This window comes from Miscanthus floridulus, chromosome 3 (genome assembly GCF_019320115.1).
Source record: "Miscanthus floridulus cultivar M001 chromosome 3, ASM1932011v1, whole genome shotgun sequence".
Lineage (NCBI taxonomy): Eukaryota > Viridiplantae > Streptophyta > Magnoliopsida > Poales > Poaceae > Miscanthus > Miscanthus floridulus.
The window spans coordinates 34,026,340-34,043,677 of NC_089582.1; the positions used below are offsets into that span (position 1 = coordinate 34,026,340).

General features: G+C 42.1%; 2 protein-coding genes across 2 annotated transcripts in view; both read left to right on the forward strand.

Annotated features, from left to right (window-relative positions):
• Positions 1–1,105: 1,105 nt before the first annotated feature.
• LOC136543495 (uncharacterized) lies at positions 1,106–17,254 on the forward strand. Its single transcript, XM_066535925.1, has 3 exons — positions 1,106–1,228; positions 15,304–16,872; positions 16,955–17,254. The coding sequence occupies exons 1-3, from the start codon at positions 1,106–1,108 to the stop codon at positions 17,252–17,254; spliced, it is 1,992 nt and encodes a 663-aa protein (XP_066392022.1).
• The window catches only part of LOC136543496 (uncharacterized), a 34,864-nt gene continuing 19,803 nt past the window's right edge, over positions 2,278–17,338 (forward strand). The window contains exons 1-2 of the mRNA XM_066535926.1: positions 2,278–2,352; positions 3,137–3,221. The gene's annotated coding sequence lies outside the window, so the exon portion shown is untranslated. The remainder of the gene's footprint in view (positions 2,353–3,136; positions 3,222–17,338) is intronic.

Consider the following 17,338-nt stretch of genomic DNA (forward strand, 5'->3'; position numbering starts at 1 on the left):
CTCCGAATGCATGTTCCTCACCACGCTGCCCCACCCCTTCGAGCTCCTAAAAAAATCACGCCGTGGCACTACGCAAGCTTGTCGCATCCGCTATCTGCAGGAGCTCCGCCCTGCGTTGTACATACTCATTCCCCATCCTTCCTAGTCAGACGGCGTCATGGCGCCAATCCCTTTTCCAACCGGCTACATTCGATTTTGATAGATAGGGTGACCTCCAAGTGCTAGCCAAGGCCGGTTGCAGCTGGCCATGGCCAGATGCACGGGCGTCAATACGTAGCACGGCCACTGGCCGCTGCTGTAGCTTGGGTGCAATTAGCCAACGAGACGAGCTACCACCATGATGGTTGTGTGTAGGTGGCAGGTCACGGAGGAAGGCCTGGTGACGTTCCGGCGGCGGACTACTGCGCTATGGAGCCTCAAAAAAGATGATGTGACGAGCTATTTAGAAAGACTGTTGCAGTTCACTGTCTTTTTGAGATGTTTTCTATTTCACACGGTGGCTAAATCAAAGGGTTTAGCATATATTTTTAGCACATCTATGGGAGATGCTCAAGTCTTGGTATGGCACACCGCAGCCGTACCACACCAGTACCTCAAGAGGTGTAATAAATTTTATTTATTTGCTTGCATGTTGAACCGTTTAATGGCCCTGTTCGCTTCTCCTATAATCCGTCTTTTTCAGCTCGTTTTTTCAGTCGAAATAGTGCTTTTCTCTCACAACAAATCAATCGGAACAGTGTTTCGGCTTGTTTTTTCAACGATGCGAACAGGGCCGATGTGTATGTACGGGGATTGATTTCTCGAAGCATTCCAACTTTGAAACAATCACAGATTTTGAGTACAACATTGTAACTTGTTGATACTGCTTAGGATCTCGTTGACACTGCCCAGGATCGCCTGCGCGATCACTTGCTTCCTGCCTGAATTTGAGGTTCCTCTCCTGCCGTCCTTCCCCGAATTCCTAGCACCGCCTCCAATCCCTGTGTATTCACGGTGACATCGTGGTCGAAGACTGGTCGTCTCCGTCACATTTGCGGTCCGGTTCACTGGTTCAGGAAGACAGCGCTTTGCTTGTAGTCCCATGCATATGGAGCTTTGTGCGTGCATGGAAGGGGTGAAAGCAGCAATAGCGCTGGGTATCAGAGACATTGTTCTTGAATCAGATGCAGCCCAAGTGGTGGAAGCTCTCCTAGGTGATGATTTCAGGCTGTCGGTGCTTGGTGGTCTGGTGCATGAGCTGAAGGAAATACTGGCTAAAATTTTTATCTCGCCTCAAGTGAAATTTGTACCACGTAAATGTAACCGACTAGCACATGAGCTAGCTTCCATACGAAGTTTGAGTACTGGGGGAATGCCCTCTGTAATGGCCAGAGTGCCAGACTCCACCGCTAACGATCAAGTTGGTATGATTGATTAATAGAACGTGAATTCCTCTAAAATAAAAAGTAAAACTCCACCGCTAACGATCAAGTGCTTCCTCCTCCATATGAGCTCCACCTGCGTCAATGTTCACTGTGATCCATTATTCTTCTTATTGTTTTCTACATGTAGATCATATTTTCCAGACATTGTTCCAATAATTTCGTTAATCAAATGCACAAAGTCATGTCTTCATTTTCTCTGATAACTGTAATGGGCCATTATGGGTATTGCCGTATTGGCACTAGAATATAATGATCCGCAACGATATGGCCGTCTCCCTTTTGCCTTGCCCGCGCCAACTCTATTATATTTTCCTGAAGGTTTTCTAACCTACAGCTACAGGGCATTTCCTGTGGTGATGTGGGGAAAAAACATCTCTTCTCTCTTTTTCTTACTTCAAGAAACGCATCTATAAAAGGAAAGCATGCCACCCTAGGATGGTCAGTACCCTCAGCTTTGCACCAATCGAAAAGTGAGCAGAATCATGTTAGAGCAAGCCTAATAATCCAGTCGGTTTGCTGGCGGTAAAGTTCCTTGCAGCCTTCTCTCAGCCCACTCATACAGTAGTTAGCTCTTTACAGTCAATATATGGCCCACTTATCTCTCTCACAGACTTTCTTGGTTCTTGTGCCTAAGCCAGCTGTAAGCTTACAGCCCGTTTCTCCTCTCTCTCCTCTCCTCTCTCCTCCACCTCAGCATTTAGTCGGCTCACAGCCTGCTATTATACTTGCTCTAAGAAAAGCATCTCTTTAACTATTCTTTGCTCTTCCTGCAATAAATGCATAAAGCTCGGATAAGACTACATGCCTACTCTTTTGCTCCTTCAAGGAAGAGCTACAAACATATATATATAAATATCCCTGCTAGAAACGATCATACCGTGCACTAGAGATTCAGAGACACAAATTACAATTTGTCTGATTGGCCGAGGTACGCACAAATACTTTTTGAGTACTTAATTAGTCAATATGTAGTCCATTTTCTTACTGTGATACTCCATAGGTGTACTCTTAAATTCTTATCGGTTCTTCTATACGGAGCTTTTGAAACTCCACTCAGATGTCTTATATTGCTCTTATAGTACTAAGGGTATGTTTGGATAATAGCTGTTAATTTTTAATAGGGGTTGTTTGGATCCGCCTGCTAATAGATGGTTAGATAATGAATGAGTTAAATGTCCATATGAACTATTAGCACCTGTTAGCAACTCCAAACGTGCTAATGAACTAATAGTTAGTAGCCCTCCAGCTAATAATTAGTATGTTTATTAGCAGGTCTATTTAGATCAATTAATACTAATTTTAGCTGCTAATTTTTAATGATAATAGATCCAAACATGCTCTAATAAAGAGGAGCGTCCTGAGTGCTGACTAGAAACCCGATGGGGTTTGGCATTGGGCTAGTCTAGCTCAATCATGAGACTCCTAGCGTTTTGTTGTTTAAATTTACTCTTATTTTTTTCCTTGTCTCTTAGAGTTCCTGTTCTTTTAGGAATTTGGCTGAGAGGTAGAAGTCGTTGAACGTCAGCTGTAAATTTCTTTTTGTCTCATATAACACAATGACACACATACCTTCTGTGTTGTCACAGAAAAGGAAAGGAGTAGCCCACAATACTGAAATAAATATTTGCTTCAGTCATGAACAATTGTATTTGACAGTTGACACCATGAAATCTTTCCGATGATAAGCTTTTTCAATGTTCGATGACACCAAGGCAAGAGGCAGCAACGTGTTACTACCTCCATCGACGGCGCCATCAGGGCTTACTTTCTCACCAAGATTGACAGTGGTAAACCGATGTGAGTATCCAAACCATACAAGACAAATTAAGGCAATAACCCCTTCCCTTACAATTTCATTTTGTCAATGATATATTCAATGTTATTTTTGTTTGAATGCTACTACTTGAATGCCATATTTCTTAGTGATATAACATATAGTTCAATTGGGAATTTAATAATCTTAGTACCTCTAGGTTTCATGATCTAAGTCATCTATAATACTCCACCAGTTCCAAATTGTAAGTCAATTGTTCTGACTTTCTACATACATAACTTTTGCTATGCACTTAGATATATAATATGTCTAGATACATAGCAAGGGTTATGTATCTTGAAAAGTCAGAATCATTTATAATTTGGAAGGGAGGGGGTACTAGATTCACTGGTTGAAAATACATACTTCCCCATCCTAGAATACAGTGTATATAGGCATTAAAAAAAGAGTAAAGTTTGATTGACCTCTTGAAACCAGTCGTCGCACCTTAACTTATTAAATCAAACAAAATACACCCTTGACAATTTTAAGCTGGTTTGACAGACACGGCCGTGGGGCTCACGTGGCAGAACCGCCTAATCTAATATCCTCTCAAGAGCACTTGTCTTCCATTAGACACTAAATACCCAAGAGAGTGCACTAAATCATGCTATTCCGTCGAGCACATCCTAAGAGAGAACTCGAAAATCCACATTTTTCCATTAGGATCATAAACGAGAGTGTAAAGCTTACAACATCTTTAGTCATTTCTTACATCACTTTATTACAGTAATAGAATACTACCTCAATTGATTATAACAGCGGAATATAACAATGTTATCAGAGTTACAGAGGAAACAAATATTAATTTAATGACACCGTGGAGTATTAACGTAGTGGACATTTATATACAAGACATGCTAGCAGATTTTATATCTTTTTTTATAAAAACCTTTAGTGAGGGTTATGAATAAACACTACGGTCGTAGCGTGAAAGGAATCTTCTCTGAGCCCACCAGGAGATTTCCACACACAAGAGTCAGCTCTAAGTATCCTTCGATCACCTGCAACAGGGGGAATAAAACCCTGAGTACTCGATTATACTTTGCAAGACTTACCCGACATGAGGAAAATAAAAGACTCCAAGGTTATGCAAGGCTTATTTGTCTTGTGGGTTATTGCATCTGTGGAAGCATTACTAAACGTGCGTCCTTATATTCAATTTTATTAGCAGTCATCATTAGTTCATTAACTAACCATTCTATGTAAGCACCTATGCTACTTTCAAGCAAGTGGTAAGCAATCAAACCCATTTTATCACCGTTCAAGTTCCAGTTCTTACTAAGGTGCTAGACCCTAGCCAAGTCATACCGTCTCACAGAAACAGCAATTCACGAATCAATGTATCCCAGCTGGGTACTCCGAAACACATGTGCCGTTTGTACCCCTGACACAAACAAGACCAACCCATTCCACTCCTATCGAGGGGTCTAGGTCCCCGTTCAAACTTGGACTCCAAGCCCCCACACTTGAGATCCGGTCTCAGCATGGTGCTTAGACCTCCACCTTTCCCCACCTCCAATCAGTCGGTCCAGAAAGAGTCAGAACCCACAACAAGAGCTTAACGAGCATTCTCGCTCCCATAAGCAAGTATGTGCTCAGGATAATAAGTCTTTGACCTGACTACCATCCACAGCAACAGACGGTTCTCAATCGACATAAATAGGGAAAATAGTGTAACTAAGCTAAGCCCCATTGGCTGCGGGACACAACCTGTTACACTCACCAATACCCATACCATATCCATACCCTGTCTTCATTTTCTTTTCATTATTTTATTATGAGAGTAATAATAATCACCTATTGTGAGTAACGGTAGGTTACTCACGCTATCGAAAGCCTAAGCATAGCAGCTACTCGAACCTATACTAGTAAGACTCATAGAACAGTTATATCTATGCAGGTGGTTTCCATAAAATTCATGTAACGTAAATGCACATAACATATATAAATAGTGATTATAAAAAATAAGGGGTTATACACCGGAGTTTGCCTGGGTAAGATATAACCAAAAGTTAACATTCCATTGTGGTGACACGATCATCAAGGCACCATCCTTTCCGCTACTCCAATCATCTCCGCGTTCCATCGTTGTTCCTTTTATGATATACGTGGATGCAACGCAAGGACGTAAATAATCAACGGCAATCGAAACTCTTAGAAATACAATTACGCCTCGCAAGCTAACGAGATAGCTCTAATACCTAACGTGCTAGGCTATGTATCCACGTCATCAGGTAAGGCATTGTTTTCGGAAAAAATGTTTTAGTTCTAAAATCCCAAGGTGTTTCGGCATTTTATTGATTAAACATATATTTTCGAACTTGGGCTCATTTAGCTACCTTAGCAAATTAATTATTATGGTGCTATAAAAATTACAGTGAGCACCTAATAATGTTAGGAATTTACTATGAAAGTTTCAGAGCCAACACTATCACCAATCTATCACAAAAATTCATACAAGTTTATATCTTAACAATATTAAGCATCTCAAATTAATTATATAACTCCTAAAAATATTATAAAACTATGTGAACAAAATATACTAGCAGATAGATCATGATTTTAGGGACCTAACAAAATTAGTTTCACAATTTTTTGCCAACTACATAAATTTATATTGAATTTACAAGTTTGCTTAGAAACTAAATTAGAAAATGCTTTAGAAAAAGAAAAGGGCCGATGGCAACTAATTTGGCCCAGCAGCCCGGCTTGGCCCAACGCGGGACGCGGGCGCGTGCAGCAAGTCGGCCTAGCAAGCGGCCCAAGGCAGGATCCCTCACGCTCGCTGGCTATTTTGCAGAGAAGACCATGATCTATCAATTTATTACGCGACATTATGCGCACTATTGTAGAAGAGACACGCCTCGCATCTAACACCCTGTAAAAACTCGCCTCTGTAACGGCATGCCACTGGGCACGTGCGCGCGACGGTGTGGCTCACCGATGGCATACGGCAGATATGTCGAGCAACCCAGCAGCACTCTGGTGAGAAAGAGGGGTCGACTGGGCTCTATGGCCAAACACGTAATGATGGGTTGCGGTAGGGAGCTTAACGGTGCACTATCGAAGCCTAGCCTCGACGATGGATAGAACCGTGTGGCAGCGCGACTATTTCGGTGGCCTAAGGCACTATCGAGGTAGTGAAGATAGCGGGTAAGCACCAGTAGCTCACCGGGATTCGCGCTATGGTGGCGGTTGAGGCAAAGGTGTGCCGAGGTGGCCTGGCCATGTGCGCGCAGTGATATCAGCGGCGCTCCAAGGTTGACACTGACACGTCAGGTCTTCACTCGCGTCGTTCCTGGTCCAACGAAGATGAGCAACAACACAAGGGGACCAAGGTGAGCTCATAGGAACAACTAGTTGAACCCCTATCAAGGGGTAGGGACTTTGTGGCAAAACCACCTCATCTAATGCCTCCCAGGAGTACTTATCTTTCATTAGACACTAAGTACTTGAGAGAGGACACTAAACTACGCAGTTCCGTCGAGCACACCCCAAGGGAGAACTCGAAAATCCACATTTTTCCATCAGGATCATAAATAAGAGAATAAAGCTTACAACATTCTTAAGTCATTTCTTACATCACTTTGTTATAGAATAGAATATTACCTCAATCGATTATAACAATGGAATATAACAATGTTATTAGAGTTATAGGGGGAGCAAAGATTAATTTAATGATATGGTGGAGCATTAATATAGTGGACATTTTATACAAGAGATGCTAGAAGATTTTACATATTTTCTTATAAAAACCTTTAGTGAGGGTTATAAATAAACACTATAGTTGTAGCGTGAAAGGAATCCTCTCTAAGCCCATCAGGAGGTTTCCACACACAAGAGTCAGCTCTCAGTATCCTCTGATCACCTGCGACAGGGGGAATAAAACCCTAAGTACTCGATTGTACTCAGCAAGACTTACCCGACATGAGGAAAATAAAAGACTCCAAGGTTATGCAAGGCTTATTTGTCTTATGGGTTATTGCATCTGCGGAAGCATTACTAAACGTGCGTCCTTATAATCAATTTTATTAGCAATCATCATTAGTTCATTAACTAACCATTCCATGTAAGCACATATGCTACTTCCAAGCAGGTGGTAAGTAATCAAAACCATTTTATCACCTTTCAAGTTCTAGTTCTTACTACGGTGCTAAACCATAGCCAAGTCATACCGCCTCATAGAAACGGTGATTAACGAATCAATATATCCTAGCTGGGTACCCTGAAACACACACCCCGTTTGTAGCCCAGGCACAAACAAGACCAACCCATTCCACTCCTATCAAGGGGTCCTGGTCCCCGTCTAAACTTGGACTCTAAGCCCCCACACTTGAGACCCGGTCTTAATATGGTGCTTAGACTTCCACCTTTTCCCGCTTCCAATCAGTCGGTCCAAAAAGAGTCGGAACCCACAACAAGAGCGTAATGAGCCTTCCCGCTCCCATAAGTAAGTATGTGCTCAGGATAATAAATCTGTGACCTGACTACCATCCACAGCAACGGACAGTCCTCAATCGACACACGTGGAACAAATACAATCTGAGCCTCGCTCGAATGCCTAACCAAGTCCAGATCCAAAGTACCATTTTGCTCGGTCTTCAATTATCCTCCTTATATATATTCCATATGATAGTAATATAATAACAACAATAATATATTTCTTATCTCTCGTGAGTGATAGGTAATCACTCGACTTCTACTGGGTCCTATAGCATAGCAATCAACACGATCCTAACATACTAGTAGGACTCATAGGGTAAGGATATATATATGCAAGTGGGTTTTTATTCAACTTCTTAAAACTTAATGCAAAAGCATAAAATAAAGTGCAGAATAATAGGGGTTATGCACCGGGGCTTGCCTAGGTAAGATATAACCAAAGATTAGCATTCCATCAGAGTGACACGATCATCAAGGCACCATCTTTTTCACTACCTCGGTTGACTCCATGATCCATCGTTGTTCCTATTATGATATACGTGGATGCAACGCAGAGACATAAATAATCAACGACAACTACAACTCTAAAATACGATTACGCTCCGCAAGCTAATGAGCTAGCTTTAATGACTAACGTGCTGGTCTACATATCCATATCGTCAAGTAAGGCTTTGCCTCCAGAAAAATGTTTTAGTTCTAAAATATCCTAAGGTGTTTCGGCATTTTATTGATTAAATATATATTTTCAAACTAGGGCTCATTTAGCTACCTTAGCAAACTAATTATTATGGAGCTACAAAAATTACGGTGAGCACCTAATAATGTTAGGAATTTACTATGAAAGTTTCAGAGCCAACACTATCACCAATTTATCACAAAGATTCCTTCAAGTTTATATCTTAACCATATTAAGCATCTCAAATTAATTAGATCACTTCTAAAAATATTATAAAACTATGTGAACAAAATATACTAGCAGATAGATCATAATTTTAGAAACCTAACAAAATTAGTTTCACAATTTTCTGTTAACTACACAATTTTATATTGAATTTACAAGTTTACCTTAGAAACTAAATTAGAAAATGCTTAGAAAAGGAAAAGGGTCGGTGGCCACCATTCGGCCCAGTAGCCCGGTGGCCCAGCCGGAGCACGGCCCACGCGCGAGATGGCCCACGGTGGGGAGCCCACGCTGGCACTTTAGCAAATGAGCCCTTAGACTTTTCCCGAACCACAACTAGGTCCTAATACTATTTCTTCCTTTCTCTAGCGAATTCACTTAACCCCCTGGATTTTTCCAAATTTCCCCGCGTGCACCCCCGGCCACCGCATGCACGGTGGCATGGGGAGCAACGGCACTGGGCATCCACGCCGGCCACAAGGGGCCTACGCGGACCCATTTAGCGGGTCAGTCGCCATCTATGGCTAAACGCGCTAAGATGGGTGGCGGTTAGGGGCACAGATGCGCACTGTCGTGAGCTGCAGCGGCGAGCGGCGTGACTGTTTCAGCGAGCCTACACCCACACAGAAAGGTAGAGATGGTGGAGAAGCATCAGTAGCTCATCGTGGTACACGCCCTACTAACGGTTAAATCAGGGGAGCACTACGATGGTCTAGCCATGTGCGCATGGGCCCGGCAGCGACACCCTGAGCCAGACACCGACGCGTCACCACATCACCGATGAGTTCCCTGGCAAAATTAGTGCGAGCACCGGATAAAGGGAGTCAAGGCGAGTTCCGGGTTATGAGGAATTGAACTGTTACCACTCCTACGGCCTTACCCCCAACCCTCTAGTCACGGCGGCGCACATGACCGGCGGTGAGGAGAAACCAAAATTGACCATTGATAGACCAAGGTGGGCTCGATGAGAATGCGACACCTAGCTAACTTGCTATGCTACCCACCGATGCAAAGAATTGGATTGGGAGGGCTTGAGCTAGTGATTAAGAAAGGGGAAGGGAGAGTGGTGCACTACCACCGCCATGTCATGGGAAGCGGCCCCGGTAGAGGTGGCCCGACCACGACCCCATGAGGCATGGCAACGCGGGGATATGACCTCACGAGGGAGGGATAGGCGGTGCGTCGATTAGTGCTTCGACAGAGCCATTGAAGGTGTGCCTGCGTGTGGCCATGCGCATGTAGCAGCACGGCGTCGCGATGCAATAAACTGTGTACGACGCTGAGCTCAGGCTTGGTAGGTGGGTTGTGCGGCTGGGAACAAATGCTACAGCGCTCGGGTGAGTCGGAGGCCTGGGACAATGCCATGAGCAGTGGTGTGGCTCGAGACAAGGAGGGCAGCGGGTGAGGCGGCCGTGTGGTAGGGTGGCAGTGGCGGCCAAGGGGCGAGTGTCGAGGCCATCGGCCGGTAGCAGGCGTCGCAGCCAAAGGTGGCCAGGCCACCGCCACGCCACAGCCAGGCCAAGGGCGGCCACCAACAGCCTGTCCATGCACGCACGCGGCTAGAGGCAGCCATAGCGCGCACTGAACGCGGTGACCACGCACTCCCGGTCAAACGGCCAAACACGTGCGAAGCACAAATTTTAAAACTTCAAAACCAACCGCTTAGAGCCCAGTTGAGATTAAAACAAGAGTTCAAGATCCTAGTAGCCACTAAGGGCTTCTCGTCCGAGCAACGAGCATGGCCAAAGAGTGAGCATTGAGGGAGATAGAGAGGTGCAAACAGGAGCTCATCGCGCTGAACACTAGTTCATGACCGAATCCTGAAACAAGATTGATAGCGCATTCTAAGAAAGTTAGGGCAATTTCTGCGACGCCACGACAACTCCAACTCATCTGTGGACTTCACCATGCTAAAGTACTCACTTAGAGGCAACTAACACTATGAAATCATGGAGCTAGTGTTTAAGTGTTTTAGCTAGAATTCAATTGCTAAAATATCATTGTCTACAATCCTTTTCGGATTTAGAAAAGGGCAAGAGTTTCAGTTCGAACTAAACAACCACTAACGCTTTTGCCCTAATTTTTAAAATGTCTAAACCTTATTAATTTCAACCAACAAGCATTTCACACAATAGTCCATACTTCATACTAACCCATAGGAGCAAAATATTTAAGCACCTTTTAACAATTCTGGTCAATATAATTCACGAAAAATGGCATTTTGAGCATAAGTTCAATTTCTTGTCGATTTAACAAAAAATTCTAGTTTAGATTCCGAATTCGATTTTTGAGCTCCCAAAACACTAGTTATCAATATTTATTTTCCAAAAGTTAAAGTTGCATTTCCATCTACTAAACTTGTACTTTGATTTTTATTTAAGTACTAAATACAAGTTATATTTCATTTTTGTTCATACAAATTGTTTTTTCGTGCCAAACAATTAAAATGACTTATCCCATTTTTCTCGTTAGGGTTTTCATTAGGACTTTTACGAACCAAGTAAGTTAACTTGGATATTTATTTGTGTCCACAAAAGTGAGTCACATATGATTCGCTTATCATTTCACACGCGTTATAAATTTTTAAAACCCGAAAACTTGTTAGTCTAATCCTTCTAGGACCTAAATCTTGGTGCTAAGTAAGCTCGTAACACCAGAGGTGTTATAGCCTTACCCTCAAGTCATCCTCTGTTTTTGAGGCGTGATGACCAGCGACCGCGGAAACACTAAATTTGTCCGTGCCGAGGCGTGGCAAAGCCTCACTAGGGGTTGCCTGACTAGTCGACTCCCTAGGCCACTTGCTGGTGCAAGGAATTGAACTGCGAAGCTCCGAGCTAAGCGAATCGAGAGGCAGAGTGCACGGTGCTCCCGCTGTGGTCATGTCGTGGAGACGCACATGAGTGAGCTCGAGTGGATTAAGATGGCGGCTTCGACCGATAGCTGTAGTATGAGCACGTGCGCACATGTGATGAGACTAGGGAAGGCTTGGTGTGACACGCTTGAATTGGAGTGGCCGAACCCAAGCAGGTCGCACCAGCGTCGGCTAGCGAGGCGGGACAGGGAAACGTCTCATCACCACGGTGACCGGGGTCATCAACCTAGACGCGCAGGCAGCGCCACATGCCTAGAGGCTCGACGTGGTAGGTAGGACAAAGGGTGGGGCAAGCGCCACGTCATCAAGGTGGCGACCGTCGTAGCTCCGCCATGACCCCGCGCATGGCTCGGTGGCTGGACGTTGGCACGCGTAGACCGCGGCAGTGGGACCAGACCATCTCTAGCCGGGTCGGGCCACGCAAGGCCTGGGCGCAGCGCGGCATTGGCCTAGCGCACGCGCGGGCCGGCGGTCGTGGCTTGGTTGCAACGTGACCCCGATGCCAACCGCGCTGTGCCCACGGTGCTCATGAACACAGTCCGAACGGCTGCCCTAGGTGACGTGCACGTGTTTTATAGCATAGCAAAAGTTACTAACAATCACAGTTGATGTTCAACTAACTCCCCTATCGTAAAGTCCACATTGCCAATGACCTAGCAACCAGGGAAGGAGATAGATGGATGCCAACACGAGCCCATCGCGCTGAATGTCAGTTCGTGAACAAAGCACCAAATCATGGTTCACAACGCGTTCTAAGGAGGTTAGTGCAAATTTATAGCGGGCAACGTGACATCCAACACAACTTCGACATACACCATACTCAAGTGCTTACTTAGAAGCAACTAACAGTACAAAACACATGGATCTAGTGTTTAAACATTTTAGTTAGAATTTAAATGCCAAAATAACATTGTCTACTACCCTTCCATACTTAGAAAAGTTAAGGATTTCAGTTGGGGCTAAGTAACCATTAATTTTTTTGTCGCAATTTTTAAAAGGTCTAAACCTTGTTAACTTCAACCAACAATTACTTCATGCAATAGTCTATACCTTATACTAACCCATAGGAGCAAAATATTTAAACACCATTTAACTATTTTGCTCTATATAATTTGCCAAAAATGGTATTTTAACAATAGTTCAAGTGTTTGCCGACTTAACAAAAAGAGCTTATCTTAATGTCAAATTTGATTTTTTGAGCTCTCAAGAACACTAGTTAACAATATTTATTTTCCAAAAGTTAAAGTTGTATTTTCATCTACTAAACTTGTACTTCAATTTTTATTTAAGTACTAAATACAAGTTATATTTTATTTTTATTTATAGAAATTATTTTTCGTGCCAAACAATTAAAACGACTTATCCCATTTTTCTCGTTAGGATTTTCATTAGCACTTTTACGCACTAAGTAAGTTAACTTGGATATTTATTTGAGTCTACAAAAGTGAGTCACATATGAGTCGCTTATCATTTCCCGTGCGTTATAAATTTCTAAAATCCAAAAACTTGTTTGGCTAATCCCTCTTGGACCTAAATCTCGGTGCTAAGCAAGCTCGTAACATCAGGGGTGTTACAGCTCACCTATCATTAGATTTCTCTTTATCTTATATAAAAAGCATAACTTTTTTATGGTCATATATATGAATACAAACTTTATGTTAAAGTTATAGAGTTTGACACGATCTACACGTTGATAAATTTTTATTTAATATATTTTAAAGGCTTAAATATTCATTTTAAGTACCAAATTTTAACGTTCAAAAATTTGAATTTCTCAAATCACCTTAGATGTTGACATAGTCTATATCAAAATTGTAGTTCCCAATAGGATCTTAATTATAGTCCACAACTTTTTTTATTTGAGATCGTTTAGTGGCCAAAATATTTGATTTAAGTTCTCTAATTTTGAAATTCATTTCTTTTTATTTTTTCAAATGTGACACGGTCTACACCAAAGTTGTAGCTCTCAATTTGTGCAACAACTTTGTAGTTGATAATACTTTTATTTGAGGTTGTATGGAGTTAATTTCTCAAATTTTGAAATTTAATTTCTTTGAATTTTTCAAATGATAAAAATTTGGGCCTCTAAATGGCCTCAAATAAAAAAAATTAATCAACAACAAAGTTATAGATAATGTTCAAAGCTACAACTTTCATGTAGACCATGTCAACATCAAAGGTTGTTTGAAAAATCTAAAATGATTGAATTTCAAAATGAGAGAACTTAAAACAAATATTTGAATCTCTAAACAATCTCAGATAAAAACATTGTCAATTATAAAGTTGTACATCTTACTAGGACTATAACTTTAGTATAGACTATGTCAACATCTGAGTCCATTTGAAAGAATCAATTTTACAATTTTAAAATCTGGTAACTGAAAATGAATATTTGAGCCTTTAAAATATATTAAATAAAAATATTTACCAACTACCGTGTCAAGCTCTACGTAATTAACATAAAGTTTATATTCATATGAAAAAGCTATGCCATTTTATATATAAGAGAAGGGAGAGACCAAGTGATAGGTGGGCTCCACTGTCACGTTAGCAAAATCATCCAAGAAACCACTTTGAAATGGTTAAGGAGGGTATTGTATCTGGTTTTAAAAGTTCAGGTGTGTATGTCGTTCTATATTGAAGTTCCAAGGGGCTTTGAAATTAAGTGACTAGTTCAAGGGGTGAATCGAATACTCCATTAAATAATTCTACCCAATGTAAGGGATTTTTTTTGGACAAAAGGGCAATTTTATAGCAAATCGCCACACAAATTTGGTATGTATTATATTTTTTTTGTCATTTATATAAAATAAAATGGTCCTTTACTTAACGTCTATACGTGAAAAAATTAAATTGATTACCAAATGAAGTCAGGTCAGATGTGTCTTTTCTATTATAATATGTCTTATAATCTAATAGAATCAGTATGGGGTTATTTTGTTTATTACCTTACCCAGGCAACGTTGTCTCACCAGTCAGCAATCTAGGCTCTCAATTTTGAGTGTCTGGTGGCCAGATTTGTTGCCTGGCAGGCATCAAGATTCAACGATTGACCTCAGTATAGTTGTAAATTCATTTGTTGGATGTGATAACTTTATAACTATCTACAATGACTTTAATTATTAAGTTAGGAACGTGTACAAATAGGAAACTACACAAATTAATTAGCTATCTGTTAAAAGCATCACCAACAGTCCCCAATACCTCATCCGATCCTCATAAAACTATTATATTAGGGATACTCATGTTTTTTTTGCTCCAACAATTCTCCAATACCTATCCTTTTTTTTGTGACCAACAATATTTACCTCATCTCCCCTCAAATAAAGAGGGGGGGGGGGGGGGGGGGGGTTGCATCTCCCCTAGTGTAGCATGTGGCCCACCTAAACTTTCACTTCTCAGCTATCTTTTTTCTTACACACCTATGGGACCCACTTTTCATATTAGTATTTGGAAAGATATATTAGGGTACTACCGTAGCAACTCCCCTAATATTCACAAAAAAATATATATTTGGCTACCCCAATACATATATTAAGGATACATTATTGGAGAGATGCTGGAGATGCTCAGCTATAAAATTATGAATAAATATCTACTATACTCTTTTCATCAATTAATAGTTCCTAAATTAAATATAACGTATAGAACTTTAGCACTCTAAACTTTAATGTTTATAGTCGATGTTTAATTTAACTGTTTATTTATCCATTTGTCTTGAGTTTCTACTATTTATACTGAGCATCTACAAAAGACATCAGTTTTAATATGTACTTTTTATTTCTTACACCACACCATACTTATATGTACATAACTGCAATCAACAGTGGTAATTAAAGGCGCCTAGGGAATCAAGTACACGACGCAGAACATCAAGAAACTCTGGAATGAGTGGGAAATTCAGTTCTTGGTGCTCCTCAGTTTCACATTACAGATTTTCCTCTTTTTTACTGGCAGTCTTCGGCGGCGTAGCACCAACATGTTACTTAATTTCATAATTTGGATAGCTTACCTAGGTGCAGACTTGGTAGCAGTTTATGCCCTTGGCTTTCTTTCAAGACATGAGGATACAACTACTGGAAGTGACACTTTAAGAGGGGTCCACCAATTAGCTTTCTTTTGGGCACCTTTCCTGCTCATACATCTTGGTGGACAAGACACAATAACCGCTTTTGCCATTGAGGACAACTTTTTATGGTTGAGACATTTGCTGAATTTGATTGTTCAAGTTACCCTTGCCATCTATGTATTTTGGAAGTCCATTGATCAATACAGTCATCAACTTACAGCTTCAGGTATTTTTGTCTCTGTTACTGGAATCAAGTATGGGGAAAGGACAATGGCCTTAATGTATGGGAACCTAAGAAACATGGGTGGTGCTCTTCAGAAAAACAAAAACACGAGTGGCTCCAATACTAATGAAGATGATGGCTCTCATATCACTGAAAATGTGGAAGTGGTTCCAAGACTAGAGCAGGCTGATGATGTTGATTATCTTGGCATTGTTTCTTTTGCTTTGCAATCAGCTCCAGGTGTCCGAGAACTCTTTGCAGGACACACCTTGTACCAAATGGAAGATTACCAAAGGAGTGTACTAACATCATCTAGAATTCTCAGGGCCCACATGCCCAAGTTATTGGAGGTTGAACTTGACCTAATGTACGATGATCTCTTCACCAAGGCTCAGGTGATTCGTACAAAAGGTGGCATCGTACTTCGAAGCTTGTCTCAAATTTCTATGGTAGTCGCTTTTGTGCTCTTCCTTGTAAGCGACCATCATGGATACAGCAGGGCCGATCTTGCAATCACATACTTGTTATTTTCCGGAGCCTTTTTCCTGGAAGCTTGTGCAGTATTTTTGTTAGTGATGTCGCCATGGACTTGGTCATGGTTGAAGGCTCGAAGGTGCTGTGGGCTCGCTCATGTATGCACATCCCTCCTCTCCAGCTGTATCAGGCAGTCTGAGGGGAGGACGCTGTGGTCAAATTCCATGGGGCAGTACAACTTTCTGAGCTATGTGGGTTGCGAGAAGTCGAGGCTGTCCAAGCTAGTGAAGAGGGTGGCGAGGATGACGGCAATCCTAGTCGGAGCCAATGAAGGAAAAAAGCCATTGCTGTGGCTGAGCAAGCTGTTGGATACTGAACATGTCAAGGTGGACAAGACGACAATGGAGTCTATCATACAGACAGTGTATAGATCACACAGAGATCACCCAATCAGTCTAGTGGATGCCGAATGGCCTAACATAGGCCCCTTCCTCAAATATCTGCTGCCCGACTTTGGAGCCAGTCTATGTTATGGCATTGTGTGCTTTCACATATTCACGGAGGTATACTTACAGCACACTTTCATAGATGATATCAGTCACTTGGTAACTGCATGCCGCAATCTATCCAACTACATGCTCTACCTTGTGGTAACACGACCTGAAATGCTGCCTGTCAGTGGCACCACCGGACCTACCATAAAATTGTTTCTTGACAAGATCGCTCAAGAAGATTGGCACACATGGGACCGTTCCTCCAAATTGTGGAGCCAGACATCTTCTGCGACGCTTGGGTTTATCATCCGAACCTCCAGCATGCAGAGAAACGCTGGAGGAGTTAATGAGCGTCTGGACGAAGCTGCTCGTTTACTCCGCCGGCAAGTCGCGAGCAGCAGTGCATGCGACGTCGCTAAGCACAGGAGGGGAGCTCATCACCTTTGCTTGGTTGCTCATGGCGCACAAGCAGTTGGAGATGTTGGACAACCGTACGGGCCAGTTCGGCTGGTCCCATAAATTCACTGTGCACGGATGAAAGTCACTATTCCCGGCTTGTTTCCTCTCACAGATTAACCATCCAAGCGAATATGCCTTCTTCAATGTTGGCGATGTTGGTCCT